Genomic DNA, 21,377 nt, shown 5'->3' with positions numbered 1-21,377 from the left:
GAAAGAGAGAGAAGAGGAAAGAGAGAGAGAAGAGGGAAGAGGGAGAGAGGGGGGGAAAAGGGAGTGAGAGACGAGGAAAAGGGAGAGAGAGAAGAGGAAAGAGGAAGAGAAAAAAGAGAAGGGGAAAGAGGGAGAGAGAGAAGAGAAAAGCAGGGTGAGCGAGAAGAGGGAAGAGGGAGAGAGAGAAGAGGAAAAGGGAGAGAGAGAAGAGGAAAGAGGAAGAGAGAAAAGGGGAAAGAGAGAGAGAGAAGAGGAAAGAGGGCGAGAGAAGAGGAAAGAGGGAGAGAGAGAAGAGGAAAGAGGGAGAGAGGGAAGCAGGGGGAGAGAGAAGAGGAACGAGGGAGAGAGAGGAGAGGAAAGTGGGAGAGAGGAAAGCAGGGAGAGAGAGGAGGAAAGAGGGAGAGAGAGAAGAGGAATGCAGGGAGAGAGAAGGGGAAAGAGGGAGAGAGAGAAGGGGAAAGAGAGAGAAGAGGAAAGAGAGAGGAGAGGAAAGAGGGAGAGAGAGAAGGGGAAAGAGGAAGAGAGAAAAGGGGAAAGAGAGAGAAGAGGAAAGAGAGAGAGAAGAGGGAAGAGGGAGAGAGGGGGGGAAAAGGGAGTGAGAGATGAGGAAAAGGGAGAGAGAGTAGAGGAAAGAGGAAGAGAGAAAAGAGAAGGGGAAAGAGGGAGAGAGAGAAGAGAAAAGCAGGGTGAGAGAGAAGAGGGAAGAGGGAGAGAGAGAAGAGGAAAAGGGAGAGAGAGAAGAGGAAAGAGGAAGAGAGAAAAGGGGAAAGAGAGAGAGAGAAGAGGAAAGAGGGAGAGAGAGAAGAGGAAAGAGGGAGAGAGAGAAGAGGAAAGAGGGAGAGAGAGAAGAGGAATGCAGGGAGAGAGAGAAGGGGAAAGAGGAAGAGAGAAAAGGGGAAAGAGAGAGAGAGAAGAGGAAAGAGGGAGAGAGAAGAGGAAAGAGGGAGAGAAGAGGAAAGAGGGAGAGAGGGAAGCAGGGGCAGAGAGAAGAGGAACGAGGGAGAGAGAGAAGTGAAAAGCAGGGAGAGAGAGAAGGGGATAGAGGGAGAGAGAGAAGAGGAAAGAGGGAGAGAGAGAAGAGGAAAGAGGGAGAGAGAGAAGTGAAAAGCAGGGAGAGAGAGAAGGGGAAAGAGGGAGAGAGAGAAGAGGAAAGAGGGAGAGGAGAAGAGGAAAGAGGGAGAGAGGGAAGCAGGGGGAGAGAGAAGAGGAACGAGGGAGAGAGAGAAGTGAAAAGCAGGGAGAGAGAGAAGGGGAAAGAGGGAGAGAGAGAAGAGGAAAGAGGGAGAGAGAGAAGAGGAAAGAGGGAGAGAGAGAAGTGAAAAGCAGGGAGAGAGAGAAGGGGAAAGAGGGAGAGAGAGAAGAGGAAAGAGGGAGAGAGAGAAGAGGAAAGAGGGAGAGAGAGAAGTGAAAAGCAGGGAGAGAGAGAAGGGGAAAGAGGGAGAGAGAGAAGAGGAAAGAGGGAGAGAGAGAAGAGGAAAGAGGGAGAGAGAGAAGTGAAAAGCAGGGAGAGAGAGAAGGGGAAAGAGGGAGAGAGAGAAGAGGAAAGAGGGAGAGAGAGAAGAGGAAAGAGAGAGAAGAGGAAAGAGGGAGAGAGAGAAGAGGAAAGAGGGAGAGAGAGAAGAGGAAAGAGAGAGAAGAGGAAAGAGGGAGAGAGAGGAGGGGAAAGAGGGAGAGAGAGAAGAGGAAAGAGGGAGTGAGAGAAGGGGAAAGAGGGAGAGAGAGAAGAGGAAAGAGGGAGAGAGAGGAGGAAAGCAGGGAGAGAGAGAAGAGGAAAGAGGGAGAGAGAAGAGGAAAGAGGGAGAGAGAGAAGGGGAAAGCGGGAGAGAGAGAAGAGGAAAGAGGGAGAGAGAGAGAAGTGAAAAGCAGGGAGAGAGAGAAGGGGAAAGAGAGAGAGAGAGAGCGGACTGTTTGAGCGACAGTATGCGATGCTGATTGTAAGGATGGTGTAGGGTTAAACAATCCCACACAGTAAAGCTCCCACACCCAGCTGGTTACTCACTGTGAAGTACCGAATCCAACGTCCCGACAAGCTTCCCAATTTACACCGAGGTTCCCAAACAAACTTCACCAACTTCCAGCAACATTCGATCAGGCTGCACACCGACCAACTAAAGGAGGTCAGTCGGAATATTCCTCATAGTCCACAAGGCAAACGCTCTCCAAGTCAGCTTTACTCCGTCCTGGGAGCAATGGGTTCACATCCTTGTTCAGCTGGGTTCCATTTAACTCCCAGCTCATTAACTGAGCGAGGGTAAACAGTTCCACAACACAGTGAAATCTGTTGCAATCTCTCAATTCTCCACTGGCTTAACTGGTAAGCTCCACCTAGTGCTGCTCTCGCGCACTTTCATCGACTTAAAAACCTCGATCAGGCCACCTCCTCAGTTTACTCCCAGAATCATACAATTTACAGAGCATAAAGAGGCCATTCGGACCATCGAGTCTGCACCGGCCCTTGGAAAGGGCACCCTACCTAAGCCCATGCCTCCACCCTATCCCCGTAACCCCACCGAACCTTTGTTGTGGACAAGGGCAATTTATCATGGCCACCTAACCTGCACATCTTTGGACTGTGGGAGGAAACCGGAGCACCCGGAGGAAACCCACGCACACACGGGGAGGACGTGCAGACTCCGCACAGTCACCCAAGCCGGGAATCGAACCTGGGCCTGAGCTAACCATTGTATTACCATGCTGCCCCATGGTAAAGTTGCCATAGTCCCGGTACGGGAATTGAACCTGCTGAGCTGGCCCCGCTCTCCATCACAAACCAGCTATCTAGCCAAGCGAGCTAAGCTGTCCCTCGTTACCAGATAAAAGAGCCAAGCCTCTATAAACTTCACCGATAGGAGTTACGTATCCCTCTAAATGAGTTCCTTCTGCACTTCTGTCTGTCTCTCTCCCTGTCTCTCGTGCAATGCAATCAATCTCGCCCGATCGTCCAATGAATGTCTATCCAGATTTCGGGGATCTTCCACAGCCAACCTACAAGAGGTGTCATCAACGCTGAGGGAAATATTTGGTTTGTTTTTAATCACTAAACACTCTCCAATCCCTCCAGCTTTACATTCTCTCTTGCCTGCTCATGGTTACGTTCAGTGACTAGCATAGATGATGGTTCAATGTTCTCAGAGTCGGTTGGCTGTGTTTGCATCATTTGACCATGTGGTAGTCTGTGTAGAGGTATTACGGTACCTAGTAATGCTGGAACACCATTGGTAGATATTGTATGTTTCCCATTGGTCAAGCTGTATGGTAGCTCCGCCCTGCAACGCAGGGTATAAGAGCTCGTGCCGCCCCAGCAGCCTTCTTTCTGTACCTGAGCTGCGGGGGGAAACACCTAGCTTATTAAAGCCTTCAGTTGGACTACAACCTCGCTTTAGTGGTCATTGATTGTGCATCAGACCATAAGACATTGGGGCAGAATTAGGCCACTCGGCCCATCGAGTCTGCTCCGCCATTCAATCATGGCTGATATTGTTCTCATCCCCATTCTCCTGCCTTCTCCCCATAACCCCCGATACCCTTATTAATCAAGAACCTATCTATCTCTGTCTTAAAGACGCTCAGCGATTTGGCCTCCGCAGCCTTCTGCGGCAAAGAGTTCCACAGATTCACCACCCTCTGGCTGAAGAAATTCCTCCTCATCTCTGTTTTAAAGGATCGTCCCTTTAGTCTGAGATGATGTCCTCTGCTTCTAGTTTTTCCCACTAGTGGAAACATCCTCTCCACGTCCACTCTATCCAGGCCTCGCAGTATCCTGTAAGTTTCAATAAGATGCCCCCTCATCCTTCTAAACTCCAACGGGTCCAGACCCGGAGTCGTCAACCGTTCCTCATACGACAAGCTCTTCATTCCAGGGATCATTCTTGTGAACCTCCTCTGGATCCTTTCCAAGGCCAGCACATCCTTCCTTAGATACGGGGCCCAAAACTGCTCACAACACTCCAAATGGGGCCTGACCAGAGCCTTATACAGCCTCAGAAGTACATCCCTGGTCTTGTATTCTAGCCCTCTCGACATGAATGGTAACATTGCATTTGCCTTCCTAACTGCCGACTGAACCTGCACGTTAACCTTCAGAGAATCGTGAACAAGGACTCCCAAGTCCCTTTGTGCTTCTGATTTCCGAAGCATTTCCCCATTTGGAAAATAGTCTATGCCTAAATTCCTCCTTCCAAAGTGCAGAACTTCACACTTTTCCACATTGTATTCCATCTGCCACTTCATTGCCCGCTCTCCGAGCCTGTCCAAGTCCTTCTGCAGCCCCCCTGCTTCCTCAATAGTACCTGCCGCTCGACAGATCTTTGTGTCATCTGCAAACTTAGCGACAGTGCCTTCAGTTCCTTCTTCCAGACCACTCCTTGTTTTACAGCTTTAACCTCCTCATCGGTTTTCATACTCACAGTCGAGGCAGGAAAACTGGCGCAAAATGGCCACCGATTCACCATTTTGCTGGGGGCAGGGAGGCAGCGCTAGCTGCCAATACGGCCCTGAGCATTTCCGGTTCCGTGCCGTGCTTCATGGCGGACTCAGCCCCCGGACCGCACAAGTAGTGCGTGCCTCGGACCACATTTCCACTGTTTCTCTTTACTTTCACAGTCAGAGGATGCAACGTTATTGGCTCCATGACCTTTCTGGTTGTTGCGGACAGAAGTGGAGGCAGAATGACGACAGGGCTCCCCATCCTCCTTCCTCGTAACTGATTCCTGCCGGGATAGGGATTCAGGGAGTAGAGACAGTAATTGAAGTTATCGGGCGTGATTCTCCCAGCCCTGCGCCGGGCCGGAGAATCCCCGAAACCGCCCCGCGCCGCCCCGACGCCGGCGCGCGATGCTCCGAGGTGCGGAGAATCGCCGCCATTCGCGGGCCGCTGTCCGCGGCCGGGCCGCCGATTGTCCGGTCCGGATGGGCCGCGCGGCCGCCCGGAAACGGCAGAGACCCCGCCGCCGTTCACCCCTGCTCGCAGCCGGCAGGAACTCTGCGCGTAGGGTCGGGGGGCGGCCTCTGGGGCAGGAAAAAGCGCTCCTTCACCGGGGAGCGGGGGGGGGGGGGCCTCCGTAGGAGTCTGACCCGCGATCGGGGCCCACCGATCGGCGGACCGGCCTCTCCCCCCCCCCCGGCCTACTTTGTTGCACGGCCGGCTCCTGAACCTCCTTCTATGTTGCGTCGGGGCCGGCGTGCTGAAGACGTCCCCCACGCATGCGCCGGTCGGCGCGGCGGCCATTTGGCGCCGGGAAGGGAGTCTGGAGCGGCGTGAACCTGTGGGGGCCAGAATCCGTACTCCACGAGCCTGTTTCGCGACGTCGTTCACGAACACATAGTCTCCATTTCAGAGAATCGCACCCATTGTATGCACTGTCTTGAGTTGTCTGGTTTAAGGAGTAACTGTCAGCTACTTTCAGGTGTGAGGTTACTATTGTGCTAATGTTATGGGCCAGGGCTTAGAAACTCCAAAGTGTATTGTGGAGTTCACCTGGCAGCACGGTAGCACAGTGGTTAGCACTGTGGCTTCACAGCGCCAGGGTCCCAGGTTCGATTCCGGCTTGGGGTGACTGTCTGTGCGGAGCCTGCACGTTCTCCCCGTGTGTGCGTGTGGGTTTCCTCCGGGTGCTCCGGTTTCCTCCCACAGTCCAAAGACGTGCAGGTTAGGTGGATTGGCCACGCTAAATTGCCCATAGTGACCAAAAAGGTTAGCAGGGGTTATTGGGTTACGGGGTTAGGGTGGAATTGAGGGCTTAAGTGGGTCGGTGCAGACTCAATGGGCCAAATGGCCTCCTTCTGCACTGTATGTCCTAGATGTTCTATAACCTTTATGTTGAATTTGGCTACGTTGAATACAAAAGCATTGGCTTCAGGTATGAGTCATCAGACGTCGTAGAGACTTTAATCCAAACAAGGTTTATTCTCAGTTTATTCTGAGAATTTAGTTAATATATATATACTTAAACAAACAGTAAGAATTTTTATCAATTACAAACATAAGGACACCACACAGCGACAGTAATCTATGTATAACACTCACTGAATTCACCCTTAACTGTTCCAATTCAATAACAAAATCCAATTCAATCAAAACCACTTTCCAAGGGTGTGGCCCATCACTCTGCATTCTCATCTGAATGGGACTGATCTTTTTCCTGAGAGTCTGAACCAGTCTCAACCAGCGGATTCAAACTCCATCCGGGAAGCAAACTATCTCTTTTAAGTTACCAAGGCAGGTAGCCACATCCTGTTTACTTTTGGAACAGTTTTTAAAGGAAAAAAATATAGAAAGACAGCTCCACCCACAAAATGACATCACTGAAGCCATGTGATAAGACACAAACCTTTCTTAAAGAGACACTCACATGACACTAATATTAAAGTTTTGTTTTAAAATATCAAATCCCTATTTCTTCGTGCAATCACGCCTGGGGTGAAGTATACTTTCCGCACAGTCTTACAAAATAAACTAAAATATTAGGGTTTTGGTTCAGTATCTTAGCCACTGTTGGGACCATAATACTCCACACAGACAGTCACCCAAGGCCGGAATTGAACCCGGGTCTCTGGCACTCTGAGGCAGCAGTGCTAATGCTGTGGCACCGTGTAAAATGAAGCTTGGCCGCACAGGAAGGTGTTAAAGTGCATCTTCAAATACAGAATACAGAGACACAAAATGTGCAGAGGTTTAGGAAGGGAATTCTTCAGCCGAGCAAATGGATAAGTTAGTGACAGGCAGCATGGTTTTGTACGGGGAAAGTCATGTCTCACCAACTTGATTGAATTTTTTGAAGTGTTGACAAGGAAAATTGATGAGGGAATGGCGGTGGATGTAGTTTATATGGACTTTAGTAAGGCGGTCGACAAGGTCCCACATGGAAGACTGGTACAAAAACTACAATCACATGGGATTTGGGGTGGGCTGGCCAGATGGACACAGAACTGGCTCGGTTATAGAAGCCATGATGTGGAGATGCCGGCGTTGGACTGGGGTGAGCACAGTGAGAAGTCTTACAACACCAGGTTAAAGTCCAACAGGTTTGTTTGGAATCACTAGCTTTCGGAGCACTGCTCCTTCCCCAGGTGAATTCACTGACAGTGCTCCGAAAGCTAGTGTTTGAAACAAACCTGTTGGACTTTAACCTGGTGTTCTTACTTGGTTATAGAAGACAGAGAGTAGTGGTGGAAGGGTGTTTTTGAGAATGGAGATCTGTAGCTAGTGGTGTTCCGCAGGGATCAGTGCTGGGACCTCTGTTGTTTGCAGTATATATAAGTGATCGGGAGGAAAATGTGGGTGGTGTGATTAATGAGTTTGTGGATGACACGAAGATTGGCGGAGATGCTGATAGTGCCGAGGATTGTCAAAGAATACAGCAGGATATAGATAGATTGGAGACTTGGGCACTGAAATGGCAGATGGAGTTTAATCTGGGCAAATGCGAGGTGATGCATTTTGGAGGATCAAATCTAGGTATGAATTATTCTGTAAGTGGCAGAATCCTGAGGAATATTAACATACAGAGGGATCTGGGCGAGCAAGTCCACAGTTCCCTAAAAGTGGCAACACAGGTGGCCAAGGTGATTAAGAAGACTTTTGGCATGCTTGCATTCATCAGCCGGGGAATTGAGTACAGGAGTTGGGAAATCATGTTGCAGCGATATAAAACCTTGGTTAGGCTGCATTTGGAGTATTGCGTGCAGTTCTGGTCACCACATTAGCAGAAGGATGTGGAAGCTTTGGAAAGAGTGCAAAGGTTCACCAGGATGTTGCCTGGTCTCAAGGGTGTTGGCTATGAGGAGTGTTTGAATAAACCAGGATTGTTTTCACTGGAAAGTTGGAGGCTGAGGAGAGACTTGATAGGGGTCTACAAAATTATGAGAGGCACAGACAGGGTGGATAGTCAGAGGCTTTTACCAAGGGTGGCATTGTCAGTTACAAGAGGGCACAGGTTCAAGGTGAGAGGGGGAAAGTTTAAGGGAGATGTGCGGGTTAAGTTTTCATGCAGAGAGAGGTGGGTGCCTGGAACACATTGCCAGAGCATGTGGTGGAAGCACAGTAGCAACATTTAAGAGGCATCTGGATAGGGACATGAATAGGGAGGAAACAGTGACACGGACCGAGTAAGGGCAGAAGTTTATTTTTAGTTTGGGCATCATGATTGGCACAACCTTGGAGGGCCGAGCGGGCCTGTTCCTCTCCTGTGCTTTTCTTTGTCCTTTGATCTCTCTGGCCAAGTGTGATTGCAATGGCACATTAAAATCCGGTATGCGCAACAAGCCAATATTCGGAAGAGCACAGAAGTCTTGGAGAGTTGTGACGTGGGGGAGGTTACGGAGGCAGAGAGGTTTGTAGGGGCTGGAGGAGGTTACAGAGGTAGGGAGGGCTGTAGGGGCTGGAGGAGGTTACAGAGATAGGGAGGGTTGTAGGGGCTGGAGGAGGTAACAGAGATAGGTAGGGTTGTAGGAGCTAGAGGAGGTAATAGAGATAGGGAGAGTTGTAGGGACTGGAGGAGGTAACAGAGATAGGGAGGGTTGTAGGGGCTGGTGGAGTTTACAGAGATAGGGAGGGTTGTAGGGGCTGGAGGAGGTAACAGAGATAGGGAGGGCTGTAGGGGCTGGAGGCGGTAACAGAGCTAGGGAGAGTTGTAGGGACTGGAGGAGGTAACAGAGATAGGGAGGGCTGTAGGGGCTGGAGGAGGTAACAGAGATAGGGAAGGTTGTAGGGGCTGGAGGTAACAGAGATAGGTAGGGTTGTAGGGGCTAGAGGAGGTAATAGAGATAGGGAGAGTTGTAGGGACTGGAGGAGGTCACAGAGATAGGGAGGGTTGTAAGGGCTGGAGGAGATTACAGAGATAGGGAGGGTTGTAGGGAGGTTAGAGATAGGGAGAGTTGTAGGGGCTGGACGAGGTTAGAGATTGGGAGGGTTGTAGGGACTGGAGGAGGTTACAGAGATAGAGACGGTTATAGGGACTGGAGGAGGTTAGAGATAGGAAGAGGTGTAGGGGCTGGGGGAGGTTACAGAGATAAGGAGGGTTGTAGGAGCTTACAGAGGACAATAAGCAATTATTATTATTAAATATGAGGGTTCCCACCTCCGCCATCGTGGGAACATGGGGGTTCACACCCTGACCCTGAAGCTGGTGGAATTTAAGACTCAAGTCATGAAATCTGGAAGTGTACGATGGACTTGGTGAGAAGTGGAAGTGTCATCTTGGCTCACTGATGGGCTTCCAGGGTGACCGGGGTCGCCGCCCTGGCTCAGTCTAGTGCCCACATGACCGCAGCCCCAGAGCGGACACGGTTGACTCTCAGATTGTCTGTCTGGAATGGGCCAGGTGGACCGCTCAGTCCAGGTGATGTTTGGGGATGGGCGACAATGCTGGCCTTGCCAGCGATGCCCCACCTCCCTCTGATGAAATATTTTTTTTAAATCAAAGGAGATGGGGTGGGGGGAATATAAAACTCAATGTGCATTGACAGGCCCTGTGGGCGGAGCTGGGGTCATGGCATTTGGAGCAGGATGAGTGCAACCTTGCTTTCCCATTGCCAAGTGCACTAAGCCTTAAAAGATGCACAAGATGGCCGCCCGGGACATTCAAATCTCCCGCCCCCGCAATCAGGGGCGTGGCCAGCCACCGCCGTCATTACGTGATAGACGCCGAGGGATGATTGACGGTTTCCAAGCGAGGGCGTCACTTGGGGGCGGGGGCTCGCTTTGCCAATCGGGCTCGAACATCGGGGTCCGTGGCCAGGCTGACGGTGGGGGGGGGGGGGGGAGCGAGTCGGCAAGCAGGCCACGCCCCTCCCCGTCCAAACGCGCGCGCACCTGTCAATGTGACGTTGTGACGTTTTGTCCAATGTCGAGTGTGACGAGATGGGGTGGACACGGACGGGCACGCGGGGGTGGACGGGGCGGGCACGCGGGGCGGGGCAAGCGGCAGAGGGCGGGGCGAGCGGCAGAGGGCGGGGCGGGGCACGCGGGAGTGGGCGGGGCGGGGCACGCGGGAGTGGGCGGGGCGGGGCACGCGGGAGTGGGCGGGGCGTGGCACGCGAGAGTGCGCGGGGCGGGGCACGCGGGAGTGGGCGGGGCACGCGAGGTGGGCGGGGCCGAGCACGCGGGGGGGATTTGAATGGTGTTGACGGTTTGAGAGGAAGTCTCGAGCTCAGGTGGGGGAGAGAGAGATAGAGGGAGAGACAGAGACAGAGAGAGAGAAAGATAGAGGGAGAGAGACAGATAGAGACAGAGAGAGAGACAGAGAGAGAGAAAGATAGAGGGAGAGAGAGACAGAGAGAGAGAAAGATAGAGGGAGAGAGACAGATAGAGGGAGAGAGACAGACAGAGAGAGAGAGAGAGACAGATAGAGGGAGAGAGAGACAGAGAGAGAGAGAGACAGAGAGAGAGACAGAGAGAGAGAGACAGAGAGAGAGACAGAGAGAGAGACAGAGAGAGAGACAGAGAGAGAGAGACAGATAGAGGGAGAGAGAGACAGAGAGAGAGAGAGACAGAGAGAGAGACAGAGACAGACAGACAGAGAGCGAGACAGAGAGAGAGACAGAGAGAGAGACAGAGAGAGAGAGACAGATAGAGGGAGAGAGAGACAGAGAGAGAGAGAGACAGAGAGAGAGACAGAGAGAGAGCGAGACAGAGAGAGAGACAGAGAGAGAGACAGAGAGAGAGAGACAGATAGAGGGAGAGAGAGACAGAGAGAGAGAGACAGATAGAGGGAGAGAGAGACAGAGAGAGAGAGAGAGAGAGAGACAGAGAGAGAGAGAGAGACAGAGAGAGAGAGAGAGACAGAGAGAGAGAGAGAGACAGATAGAGGGAGAGAGAGAGACAGAGAGAGAGAGACAGATAGAGGGAGAGAGAGAGAGAGAGAGAGACAGAGAGAGAGAGAGAGACAGATAGAGGGAGAGAGAGAGACAGAGAGAGAGAGACAGAGAGAGAGACAGAGAGAGAGACAGAGAGACGGAGAGAGAGGGTGTGATAGGGGGATAGAGACAGAGAGAGAAAGGGAGAAAGATAGAGGGAGAGAGACAGAGAGAGATAGAGGGAGAGAGACAGAGGGAGAGACAGAGAGAGAGAGAGACAGAGAGAGAAATAGAGGAAGAGATAGAGGGAGGGAGAGAGAGAGATAGCTGAGGGGGAGGTTACCTGAGAGGGGGATTACCTGAGAGAGAGAGATTACCTGAGAGAGAGAGATTACCTGAGAGAGAGAGAGAGATTATCTGAGAGGGAGATTACCTGAGAGAGAGATTATCTGAGAGGGACATTACCTGAGAGAGAGATTACCTGAGAGGGAGGTGACCTGAGAGGGAGGTTACCTGAGAGGCAGATTACCTGAGAAGGAGATTACCTGAGAGAGAGATTACCTGAGAGGGAGGTTACCTGAGAGGGAGGTTACCTGAGAGAGAGATTACCTGAAAGGGAGATTACCTGAGAAGGAGATTACCTCAGAGGGAGGTTACCTGAGAGAGAGATTACCTGAGAGGGAGGTTACCTGAGAGAGAGATTATCTGAGAGAGAGATTACCTGAGAGGGAGGTTACCTGAGAGGGAGGTTACCTGAGAGGGAGATTACCTGAGAGGGAGATTACCTGAGAGGGGGATTACCTGAGAGGGAGATTACCTGAGGGAGAAGTTACCTGAGGAAGGGTCTACCTGAGGGAGTGATTACCCGAGGGGAGGTAACCTGAGGGGAGGTTACCTGAGGGAGACGTTACCTCAGGGGGAGGTTACCTCAGGGGGAGGTTACCTGAGGGAGAGGTTACCTAAGGGGAGGTTACCTGAGGGAGAAGTTACCTGAGGGAGAAGTTACCTGAGGGAGAGGTTACCTGAGGGGGAGGTTACCTGAGGGAGAGGTTACCTGAGGGAGACGTTACCTGAGGGGGACGTTACCTGAGAGGAGGTTACCTGAGGGGGAGGTTACCTGAGGGGGAGGTTACCTGAGGGAGAGGTAGCTGAGAGGAAAATTACCTGAGGAAGACGTTACCTGATGGGGAGGTTACCTGAGGGAGAGATTCTCTGAGGGAGAGATTCTCTGTGAGGGTGGTTACCTGAGGAGAGATTACCCGAGGGAGAGATTACCTGAGGGGAGGTTACCTGAAGGGGAGGTTACCTGAGGGAGAGATTACCTTTGGGAGAGATTACCTTTGGGAGAGATTACCCGAGGGAGAGATAACTGAGGGGGAGGTTACCTGAAGGGGAGGTTACCTGAGGGAGAGATTACCTGAGGGAGAGATTACCTGAGGGAGAGATTAATTGAGGGGGAGGTTACCTGAGAGGGAAATTACCTGAGGGGGAGGTTACCTAAGCGAGACGTTACCTGAGGCAGATACAGCTGAGAGGGAAATTACCTGAGGAAGAGGTTACCTGAGGGGGAGGTTACCCGAGGGAGTGGTTACCTGAGGGAAACATTACCTGCGATGGAGGTTATCTGAGAGGGAGATTACCTGAGGAAGAGGTTACCTGAGGCAGAGGATATGTGAGGGAGATGTTACCTGAGGGAGAGGTTACCTAAGGGAGAGGTTAACTGAGGGGGAGGTTACTTGAGGAAGAGATTCCCTAATAGAGAAATTACCTGAGAGGGAAATTACCTGACGGGGTTTCCTGAGTGAGAGGTTTCCTGAGGGGGTTTCCTGAGTGAGAGGTTTCCTGAGGGGGAGGTTACCTGAGGGGGAGGTTACCTGAGAGGGAGGTTACCTGAGGGGGAGATTACCTGAGGGAGAGATTACCAGAGGGAGAGATTACCTCAGGGAGACGTTAGCTGATAGGTTACCTGAGAGGGCGATTTACTGAGAAAGAAGTTACCCGAGAGGGAGAAGTTACCCGAGAGGGAGAAGTTACCCGCAAGGGAGAAGTTTCCCAAGAGGGAGATTACCTGAGGTGTAAATTACCCAAGAGGGAGATTACTTGAGGGGTAAATTATCTGAGAGGGAGATTACCTGAGGGATAGGACTGTTACTTGAGAGAGAGCAAGGCTATGCAAGAGTGAGGAAGTTTACCTGTGAGATAGATTACCGAAGGGTGAGGGAGATTACATTAGGGGGAGAGAGATTAACCAGAGATAAATAGGGAAATTACTTAAGAAAGGGAGATCACCTGAGAAGAGAGAGGGAGAGATTGCCTGAGATAGTGGGGACGATTACCTGAGAGAGGGAGAGACATTATCTGGGAGAGAAAGTGCAAGGTTACCTGAGAGAGAGGGAGACAGATTACCTGCGAGAGAGGGAAAATGATTACCTGAGAGAGAGGGAGAGATTACTTCAGAGAGGGAAGGAGAGGAGGATTTCTTGACAGAGGGAGATAAGGATTACCTGAGGGAGAAAGGGATTACTTAAAAGAGAGGGAGATTACCTGAGATAGGCAAGGGGAGAGGGAGTACTTGAGACAGAGAGGGGGATTACCTGAGAGAGGGGAGATTACATGAGATAAGGAGGGAGATTACCTGAAAGCGGGATGTTGTGATTGGCTGAGAGAGGAAAGTGGGATTATCTGGGGGGATTATTGGAAGGAGGGAGAGAGGGATCACCTGAGGAGGTATAAAAGACATTACCTGAGAGGGAGAGGGGATTACCAGAGGGAGGCCGATTACCTGAACTGGAGAGAGGGATTATATGAGAGAGGAAGATTACCTGAGGGGTGGGGGGGGGAGGTGAAACGGAGAGAGGTTACTTGACAGAGAGGAATAATCTGAGAGGGAAGAGAGACAAAGGGAGATTTTACCTGCGAACAAGAGATTACCTAACAGGGAAATTACCTGAGAAAGGGAGATTTCCTGAGAGAGGCATTACCTGCGAGGTAGGAATTATTTGAGAGAGGTGGATTATCTGAGAGAAGGAGGTAGAGAGTGGATACCTGAAAGAGGGGGATTATTTTCGGGAGGGATAGAGTTATAAAAATATCACCTGAAAGAGGGAGATTTCCTGGTTACCTGAGAGCAATACCTGGGAAGGAAAGCGAGTGAGATTATATGAGAGGTGGATATTATCTGAAAAAGTGAGAGGGATTAGTCGAGAGAGGGAGTACTTGACAGAGGAATTACCTAAAAGATAGAGAAGGGATTACCTGAGGGAAAGAGAGGAATTATTTGAGGAAGAAGGATTATCTGAGAGAAGAGACAGAGAGAGGAATTATCTGAGCGAAGGATAATCTGAATGAGAGGCAGAGAGAAGGGTTACCTGAGACAAAGCCAGGTGGGTGGAAGGGATAAATATCAGAATAATTACCTGAGAGAGGCAGAGAAAGGGATTACCAAAGAGATAGAGGGACGCAGAGAGGGTTTACCTCAGAGAGAGAGAACGAGGGAGAAAGGGAACGTCAGAAGGGGAGGGGATTACACGAGAGGGCGATTACCTGAGAAAGTGAGTGAGGGAATACCTCACAGAGCAGGATTACCACAGAAAAAGGCCGACAGGAATTACCAGAGAAAAAGCACCTGGCAAAGAGGCAGTGAGGAATTACCTGAGAAACATCACCTGGCAAAGAGTAAAATTGTCTGAAAGAAGGATTAGAAGAGAGAAATATTACTTGGGAGAAAAGGATTATCTGAGACAAAAAGAGGGAGAGGGGCAGAGGAATATTACCGGAGAGATATTGCCTGAGAAGAGAGCACCTGTGAGAGAATGAGGGGCAGTTTGTGAGGGCGAGAGAGAAACATCACCAGAGATAGCAAGGAAATATAGCTTGTGAGAAATCATCTGAGAGATACGCCTGAGCAATATCACCTGAAAGGGAGAGAGAGGCAGTATCGGTGGGCGAGAAAAACATCACCAGAGAGTGCAGGGAAATAACACCTGTGAAAAATCACCTCCAGAGGACAGAGATATCACCCGAAAGAAATTAACTGAACAAGGAGAGAAATATCACCTGAGAGACGAAAGAAATAGCACCAGAGAGAGGAGGAGAGAGATAGCACCTGAAAGAAAGGAAGAGATATATCACCAGAGAGATAGTGCCAGAGAGATAACACCTGAGAGAGGAGGAAAGAGATATCACCTGAGAGAGGAGGATAGACATATCACCTGAGCGAAAGGAAGAGAGCTATCACCTGAGACACGTTGCCTGAAACAGGAGAGATAGCACCTGAGAGATATTGCCTGAGTAGAAGGATATCACCTGATATATCCTGAGAGTAGGAGATAGATATCACCTGAGAGATATTGCCTGAGACTAGGAGAAAGATATCACTTGAGAGATAACGCCTGAGAGAAGGAGAAAGATATCACCTGAGAGAGGTGGAGAGAGATAGCGCCCGAGAGAGGAGGACTCACCTGAGAGCACTTGAGAATTATCATCCGAGAAAGGAGGAAAAAGATAGCACCTTAGAGATATCGCCTGAGAAAGGAGGAGAGATCTATCACCCGAAAGATATTGCCTGAGAGAAATCGCCTAAGAGGAGAGAGAGATAGCGCCTGAGAGCTATTGCCCAAGAGAGGAGATATATAACCTGAGAGATATCATCCGACAGATAGCACCTGAGAGAAAGCGCCTGTGAGATATTGCCTGAAAAAATAGAGGGATAGCATCTGACAGATATCACCTGAGAGAGGGGAGGAGAGATTTCACTTGAGAGGGGAGAAGAGAGATCTCGCCTGAGAGAGGAGAGAGCTGTCACCTGAGGGATAGCACCTGAGAGAGGAGAGGGATAGCGTATGAGTTATCACCTGAGAGAGGGGAGGAGAGAGATTTCACCCGATTGAGAGGAGCAGAAGCTTGAGTATCACCTGAGAGATATTGCCTGGGAGATATTGCCTGGAAGAGGTGGAGAGAGATAACACCTAAAAGACATCATCTTCGAGAGGAGGAGAGATATCACCTGAGAGATATTGTGTGGAAGAAGAGAGAGATAACACCTGAGATAAATCACCTTAGAAAGAGGTGAGATATCACCTGAGACATATTGTCTGAGAGAGAGGAAAAGAGATATCGCCTAGAGATATCACCCAAGAGACACCACCTGAGAGAGAGACGAGAGATCGCCTGACAGAGAGGATAAAAGATATACCTGAGATATAACGCCCAAAAGATATCGCGTGGGAGAGAAGAGATATCGCCTGAGAGATCAGCGATATACCAACTGAAAGAAAACACGAAGAGATATTAACTTAGAGAACAGAAACATCATTTAAGAGAGTGAGGGAGGAGAGACATCACTCGAGGTAGTGTGGAGGAGAGACCTCACCCAAGAGAGCGCGGAGGAGAGACATCACCTGAGAGAGAGGAGGGACATCACCCGAGGGAGTGCGGAGGACAGACATCATCCGAGAGAGTGCGGAGGAGAGACATCACCTGAGAGTGCGGAGGAGAGACATCACCCGAGGGAGTGCGGAGGAGAGACATCACCCGAGGGAGTGCGGACGAGAGACATCACCCGAGAGAGAGGAGAGACATCACCCGAGGGAGTGCGGAGGAGAGACATCACCTGTGAGAGAGGAGGGACATCACCTGAGGGAGTGCGGAGGAGACATCACCCGAGGGAGTGCGGAGGAGAGACATCACCTGAGAGAGTGCGGAGGAGAGACATCACCTGAGAGTGCGGGGGAGAGACATCACCCGAGGGAGTGCGGAGCAGAGGCATCACCTGAGAGAGTGCGGAGGAGAGACATCACCTGAGAGAGTGCGGAGGAGAGACATCACCTGAGAGAGTGCAGAGGAGAGACATCACTTGAGTGCGGAGGAGAGACATCACCTGAGAGAGTGCGGAGGAGAGACATCACCTGAGAGAGTGCGGAGGAGAGACATCACCTGAGAGAGTGCGGAGGAGAGACATCACCTGAGAGAGAGAAAGAGAGACATCACCCGAGAGAGAGAGGGAGAGACATCACCTGAGAGAGAGAAGGAGAGACATCACCCGAGGGAGTGCGGAGGAGAGACATCACTTGAGAGTGAGGAGGAAAAACATCACCTGAGAGAGTGCGGAGGAGAGACATCACCTGAGAGTGAGGAGGAGAGACATCACTTGAGAGTGAGGAGGAAAAACATCCCCTGAGAGAGTGCGGAGGAGAGATATCACCTGAGAGTGCGGAGGAGAGATATCACTTGAGAGAGTGCGGAGGAGAGACATCACCTGAGGGTGAGGAGGAGAGACATCACCTAAGAGAGATAGACGTATCACTTGCGAGAAAGGAAAGACCTCACCTGAGTGAGAGGGAGAGAGACATCACCAAAGGAAGAGAGAGAAAGGAGAGACATCACCTGAGAGAGAGGAGAGACATCACCTGAGAGTGCGGTGGAGAGACATCCCCTAGAGGGAGGAGGGACCTCACCTGAGGGAGGGGAGAGACATCACCTGAGAGAAAGAGAGAAAGGAGAGAGATCAACTGAGAGAAAGGAGAAGAGACATCACAGAGAGGTAGAGAGAGAAGAGACATTACCAGAGAGAGGAGAGACATCGCCTGAGAGAGGAGGCATTACCCGAGAAAAAGGAGGAGAGACATCACCTGAGAGAGTGCGGTGGAGAGACATCCCCTAGAGGGAGGAGGGACCTCATCTGAGGGGAGGGGAGAGATATCACCTGAGAGAGAGAGAAAATAGAGCCATCGCCTGAGAGAAGAGGAGAGACATCACCGAGAGAGAGAGAGAAGGGACATTACCAGACAGAGAGAAGACATTACCTGAGAGAGAGGAGAGACATCGCCTGAGAGAGGAGAGACATCGCGTGAGAGAGAGAGAGAGAGAGACATCACCTGAGAGAGAAGAAAGACATCACCTGAGAGAGAGCGAGAGAGCATCACCTGAGAGAGAGAGGAGACATTACCTGAGAGAAACGAGGAGAGACAACAGGTGAGAGAGAGGAGAGACATCACCTGAGAGGGGGAGACATCACCTGAGAGAGAGAGACATCGCCTGAGAGAGAGATATCACCTGAGAGAGAGAGTGACATCACCTGAGAGAGAGGGACATCACCTGAGAGAGAACGAGAGAGAGGGGGGAGACAACACCTGAGAGAGACATCACTGAGAGGGAGAGACATCACCTGAGAGAGTGCGGAGGAGAGACATCGCCAGAGAGAGTGCGGAGAAGAGCCATCACCTGAGAGAGGAGAGACATCGCCCGAGAGAGAGAGGAGACATTACTTGAGAGTAAGGAGGAGAGACATCACCTGAGAGAGAGAGGAGTGACATTACGTGAGAGAGAGAGCGAGACTCACCTGAGAGAGAAAGAGACATCATCTGAGAGAGAGACATCACCTGAGAGAGTGCGGAGGAGAGATATCACCCGAGAGAGGAGAGAGACATCACCTGAGAGAGAGAGATATCACCTGAAAGAGGAGACCGACATCGCCTGAGAGACAGCGAGAGAGAGAGGGGGGGAGAAACAACACCTGAGAGGAGAGACAACACAGAGAGAGAGACATCGCCTGAGAGAGAGGGGAGAATACATCACCTGAGAGAGTGCGGAGGAGAGACATCACCTGAGAGAGTGCGGAGGAGAGACATCACCTGAGGGTGAGGAGGAGAGATATCACCTGAGAGAAAGGAGAGACGTCACCTGAGAGAGAGAGAGAGACATCACCTGAGAGAGAGAGGGGAGAATACATCACCTGAGAGAGGAGAGAGACATCGCCAGAGAGCGAGGGGAGAATACATCACCTGAGAGAAGAGACAGCACCTGAGAGAGAGAGGAGAGACATTACCAGAGAGAGAGAGAGAGATCACCTGAGAGAGAGGAGGGGCCTCACCTGAGAGAGGGAGGAGAGACATCACTTGAGAGAGAGAGATCACCTGAGAGAGAGTGAGGAGAGTTAACGCTTGGGAGAGAGGGAGGTATCACCTGGTAGAGAGAGGAGAGACACCACCTGAGAGAGGAGGAGAGATCTCGCCTGAGAGGAGGGGAGACATCACCTGAGAGAGAGAGATATCACCTGAGAGAGTGAGGAGAGTTAACGCTTGGGAGAGAGGAAGGTATCACCTGGGAGAGAGGAGGATAGACATCACCTGAGAGAGAAACATCAATTCCTGAGACAGTGCTGCCAATGCCGGTCTGTATCAGAGGTGCCAATACCTGAGAGCGAGATAGAGCAGGCAGCATAGGAGGAGAGACAGTGCTGCCAACATCTGAGACACAGGTGACAACCACACCTGAGAGAGGAGAAAACATCTCAGGAAAAGTACATTTGAAAGAAACATACTTCTGAGAGGATATTGAATTGAGAGGGACTTGTATCTGGGAGAGAGCAAACATTCCAGAGAATATCTCACAGCTGAGAAAGAATACAGCACCTTGGAGAGGTAGAGGAACAAATCCTATGAAAGAGGTGAAAATATCTTCATCGGTAAACAGACCAGTAAACACATGATAAATTCTGCAATCGAGATAGAGGGAGAAGGGCAAACTCCTGACAGAGGTTGAGCCACTTGAGACTGGAGGAAAGAGCTGAGAGAACTGTAATAAGTGAGAGTTACAAGTGAAGCACATAGCTTCCTCAAAGATCCCGAGAAAGAGGATAGAGCACCTGAAGGAGAGGCAGACACTGGAGATCACCAAGGAAACAGGAAAGGGGAGCAATACCCAAGGGCTGGAATGACATGAGAGCAAGGTAGAGAATCAAACAGGCACAGCAGAGAGCACGCAATAGCTGGCAGTGTAGGAATAAGTCCAGAACCAATACTACACCTGAGAGAGGGCCCCCTGTGAGAGAGTGTACAGAAACATATAGAGGGGTAAACAACGACCAAGACCGAAGTGGGATACATTACTCAAGAGAGGATTGTACGCAGAGTAAGAGAAGCATCTTGCACCTGACAGGAGAGCACGCTTGTACAAGAGGAAGCACACCGCACTGTGGGAAGAGTGGAATATTTGGGAGTGGATTGAACAGCTCCAAAAGAAGAGGACACTACTGTAACAACACCTGAGAGCTCCAGGTTACAGCAGATGAGAGAGAGAGAGGGGTGGGAAACAGAGAAAAGAACAAATGAAAGAAATTTGAGGGAAAAGCCAAGACAAAAAGCAAAGTGCACCAGGAAAAGCCGTATATAATATCTGAGGGACAGCTAGCCACCCGACAGAGGCATATACACCTGAGAGAGTGAAATACACCTGAGGGCAACATATACAATACCAAGATTTATATACACCTGAGAAAGTGAAATACACCTGAGGGCGATATATACAATACCAAGATTTATATACACCTGAGAAAGTGAAATACACCTGTGGGAGACCAGATTTATATACAGCTGAGTGATAAATAACACTTTAGAGTGATATACAACATCGATGAGAGTGATAGCCAACTCATGGGACAGTGATACACATCTGAAAAAGTGATATATACTATTCGAAGGGGAGAGATACAATATCTGGGAGAGAATCATACACCTGAAAAAAGAAAAGCAAATACCAGAGCCGGTGAATATATCTGAAGGAGGATGCTGAACCAGAAGGAGGATACGACTGATAGAGAGGATTCAAGTTCTGAGTGAGTGGTAATTAAATGTGAAAATCATTTTTTAAAATATTGGTGTCATTCAGTGTGCACTAGTATCTATTATTAGTATGCAAGATGCTTTGGAGTGTTTTCGGAGTTACAATGTGCATATATCATGTTAAATTTGCACCCCATAGGGGGCATATATGGTCAGTATTGAACACTACTTGGAGGAAGAACTGAGGGTGGCAAGTATATACTCTGGCTGGGGGACTCGATGTCCATCATGAAGAGTGGCTCAGTAGCACCACTCCTGATCAAACTGGCCGAGTCCCATAGGACCGAGCTGCTAGACTGGGTCTATGACATGTGAGGGGAATAACAAGTCGGTAAAACATACTTGACCTCATCCCTACCATCCTACATCCCGCAGATGCATCCGTCCATGATAATATTGGTAGGAGTACTTGTGGAGGAAAAGTCCCGTCTTCACATTGAGGATACCGTCCATCGTATGTGGCAAATGGATTAGATTGCAAACAGATCGAGCAACTTAAAAATGGGCATCCATGAGGCGCTGTGGGCCATCAGCAGCAGCAGAATTGTACTCAACCACAATCTGCAACCTCATGGCCCGGCATATCCCCCACTCTACCATTACCACCAAGCCAGGGTTCAAAGAAGAGTGCAGTAGGGCATGCTCGAAGACATACACCTTGACATTCTGAGGTATCAACCTGGTGAAGCTACAACATAGGACTAGCATGCCAAACAGCAGAAGCAGAACGTGATAGACAGAGCTAAGCAATCTCAGAAACAATCATTCAGATATAAGCATTGAATGGTGGTGAACAATTTAACAACTCAATGGAGGAGAAGGCTCCACAAATCCTTTACACTGATGTGCTGGGCCTCCCCTTCATTGAGGATAGGGAGATTTGTGGAGTCCACTTCCCCGTCCTATCACAACACCCATCACCTAACCTGCACATCTTTTGAAACCAAGGGGCAATTTTAGCAT

General features: G+C 50.3%; 2 protein-coding genes across 6 annotated transcripts in view; one reads left to right on the top strand and one right to left on the bottom strand.

Annotated features, from left to right (window-relative positions):
• The window catches only part of LOC140410124 (uncharacterized), a 187,877-nt gene extending 185,594 nt beyond the window's left edge, over positions 1 to 2,283 (bottom strand). For all 4 annotated transcript variants that reach the window (XM_072498078.1, XM_072498079.1, XM_072498081.1 and 1 more), the window contains exon 1: positions 2,000 to 2,283. The gene's annotated coding sequence lies outside the window, so the exon portion shown is untranslated. The remainder of the gene's footprint in view (positions 1 to 1,999) is intronic.
• An 8,815-nt stretch (positions 2,284 to 11,098) lies between these two features.
• LOC140410123 (uncharacterized) overlaps positions 11,099 to 21,377 on the top strand; it is a 69,592-nt gene continuing 59,313 nt past the window's right edge. For both annotated transcript variants that reach the window (XM_072498077.1, XM_072498076.1), the window contains exon 1: positions 11,099 to 20,407. In XM_072498077.1, coding sequence (XP_072354178.1) covers positions 20,358 to 20,407 — 50 coding nt within the window. In that variant the 5' untranslated portion in view covers positions 11,099 to 20,357. The remainder of the gene's footprint in view (positions 20,408 to 21,377) is intronic.

The sequence above is a fragment of the Scyliorhinus torazame genome, chromosome 4, assembly GCF_047496885.1.
Source record: "Scyliorhinus torazame isolate Kashiwa2021f chromosome 4, sScyTor2.1, whole genome shotgun sequence".
NCBI lineage: Eukaryota > Metazoa > Chordata > Chondrichthyes > Carcharhiniformes > Scyliorhinidae > Scyliorhinus > Scyliorhinus torazame.
Note: the sequence above shows the minus strand (reverse complement) of the source record. Positions and strands in the feature narration are given on the sequence as shown.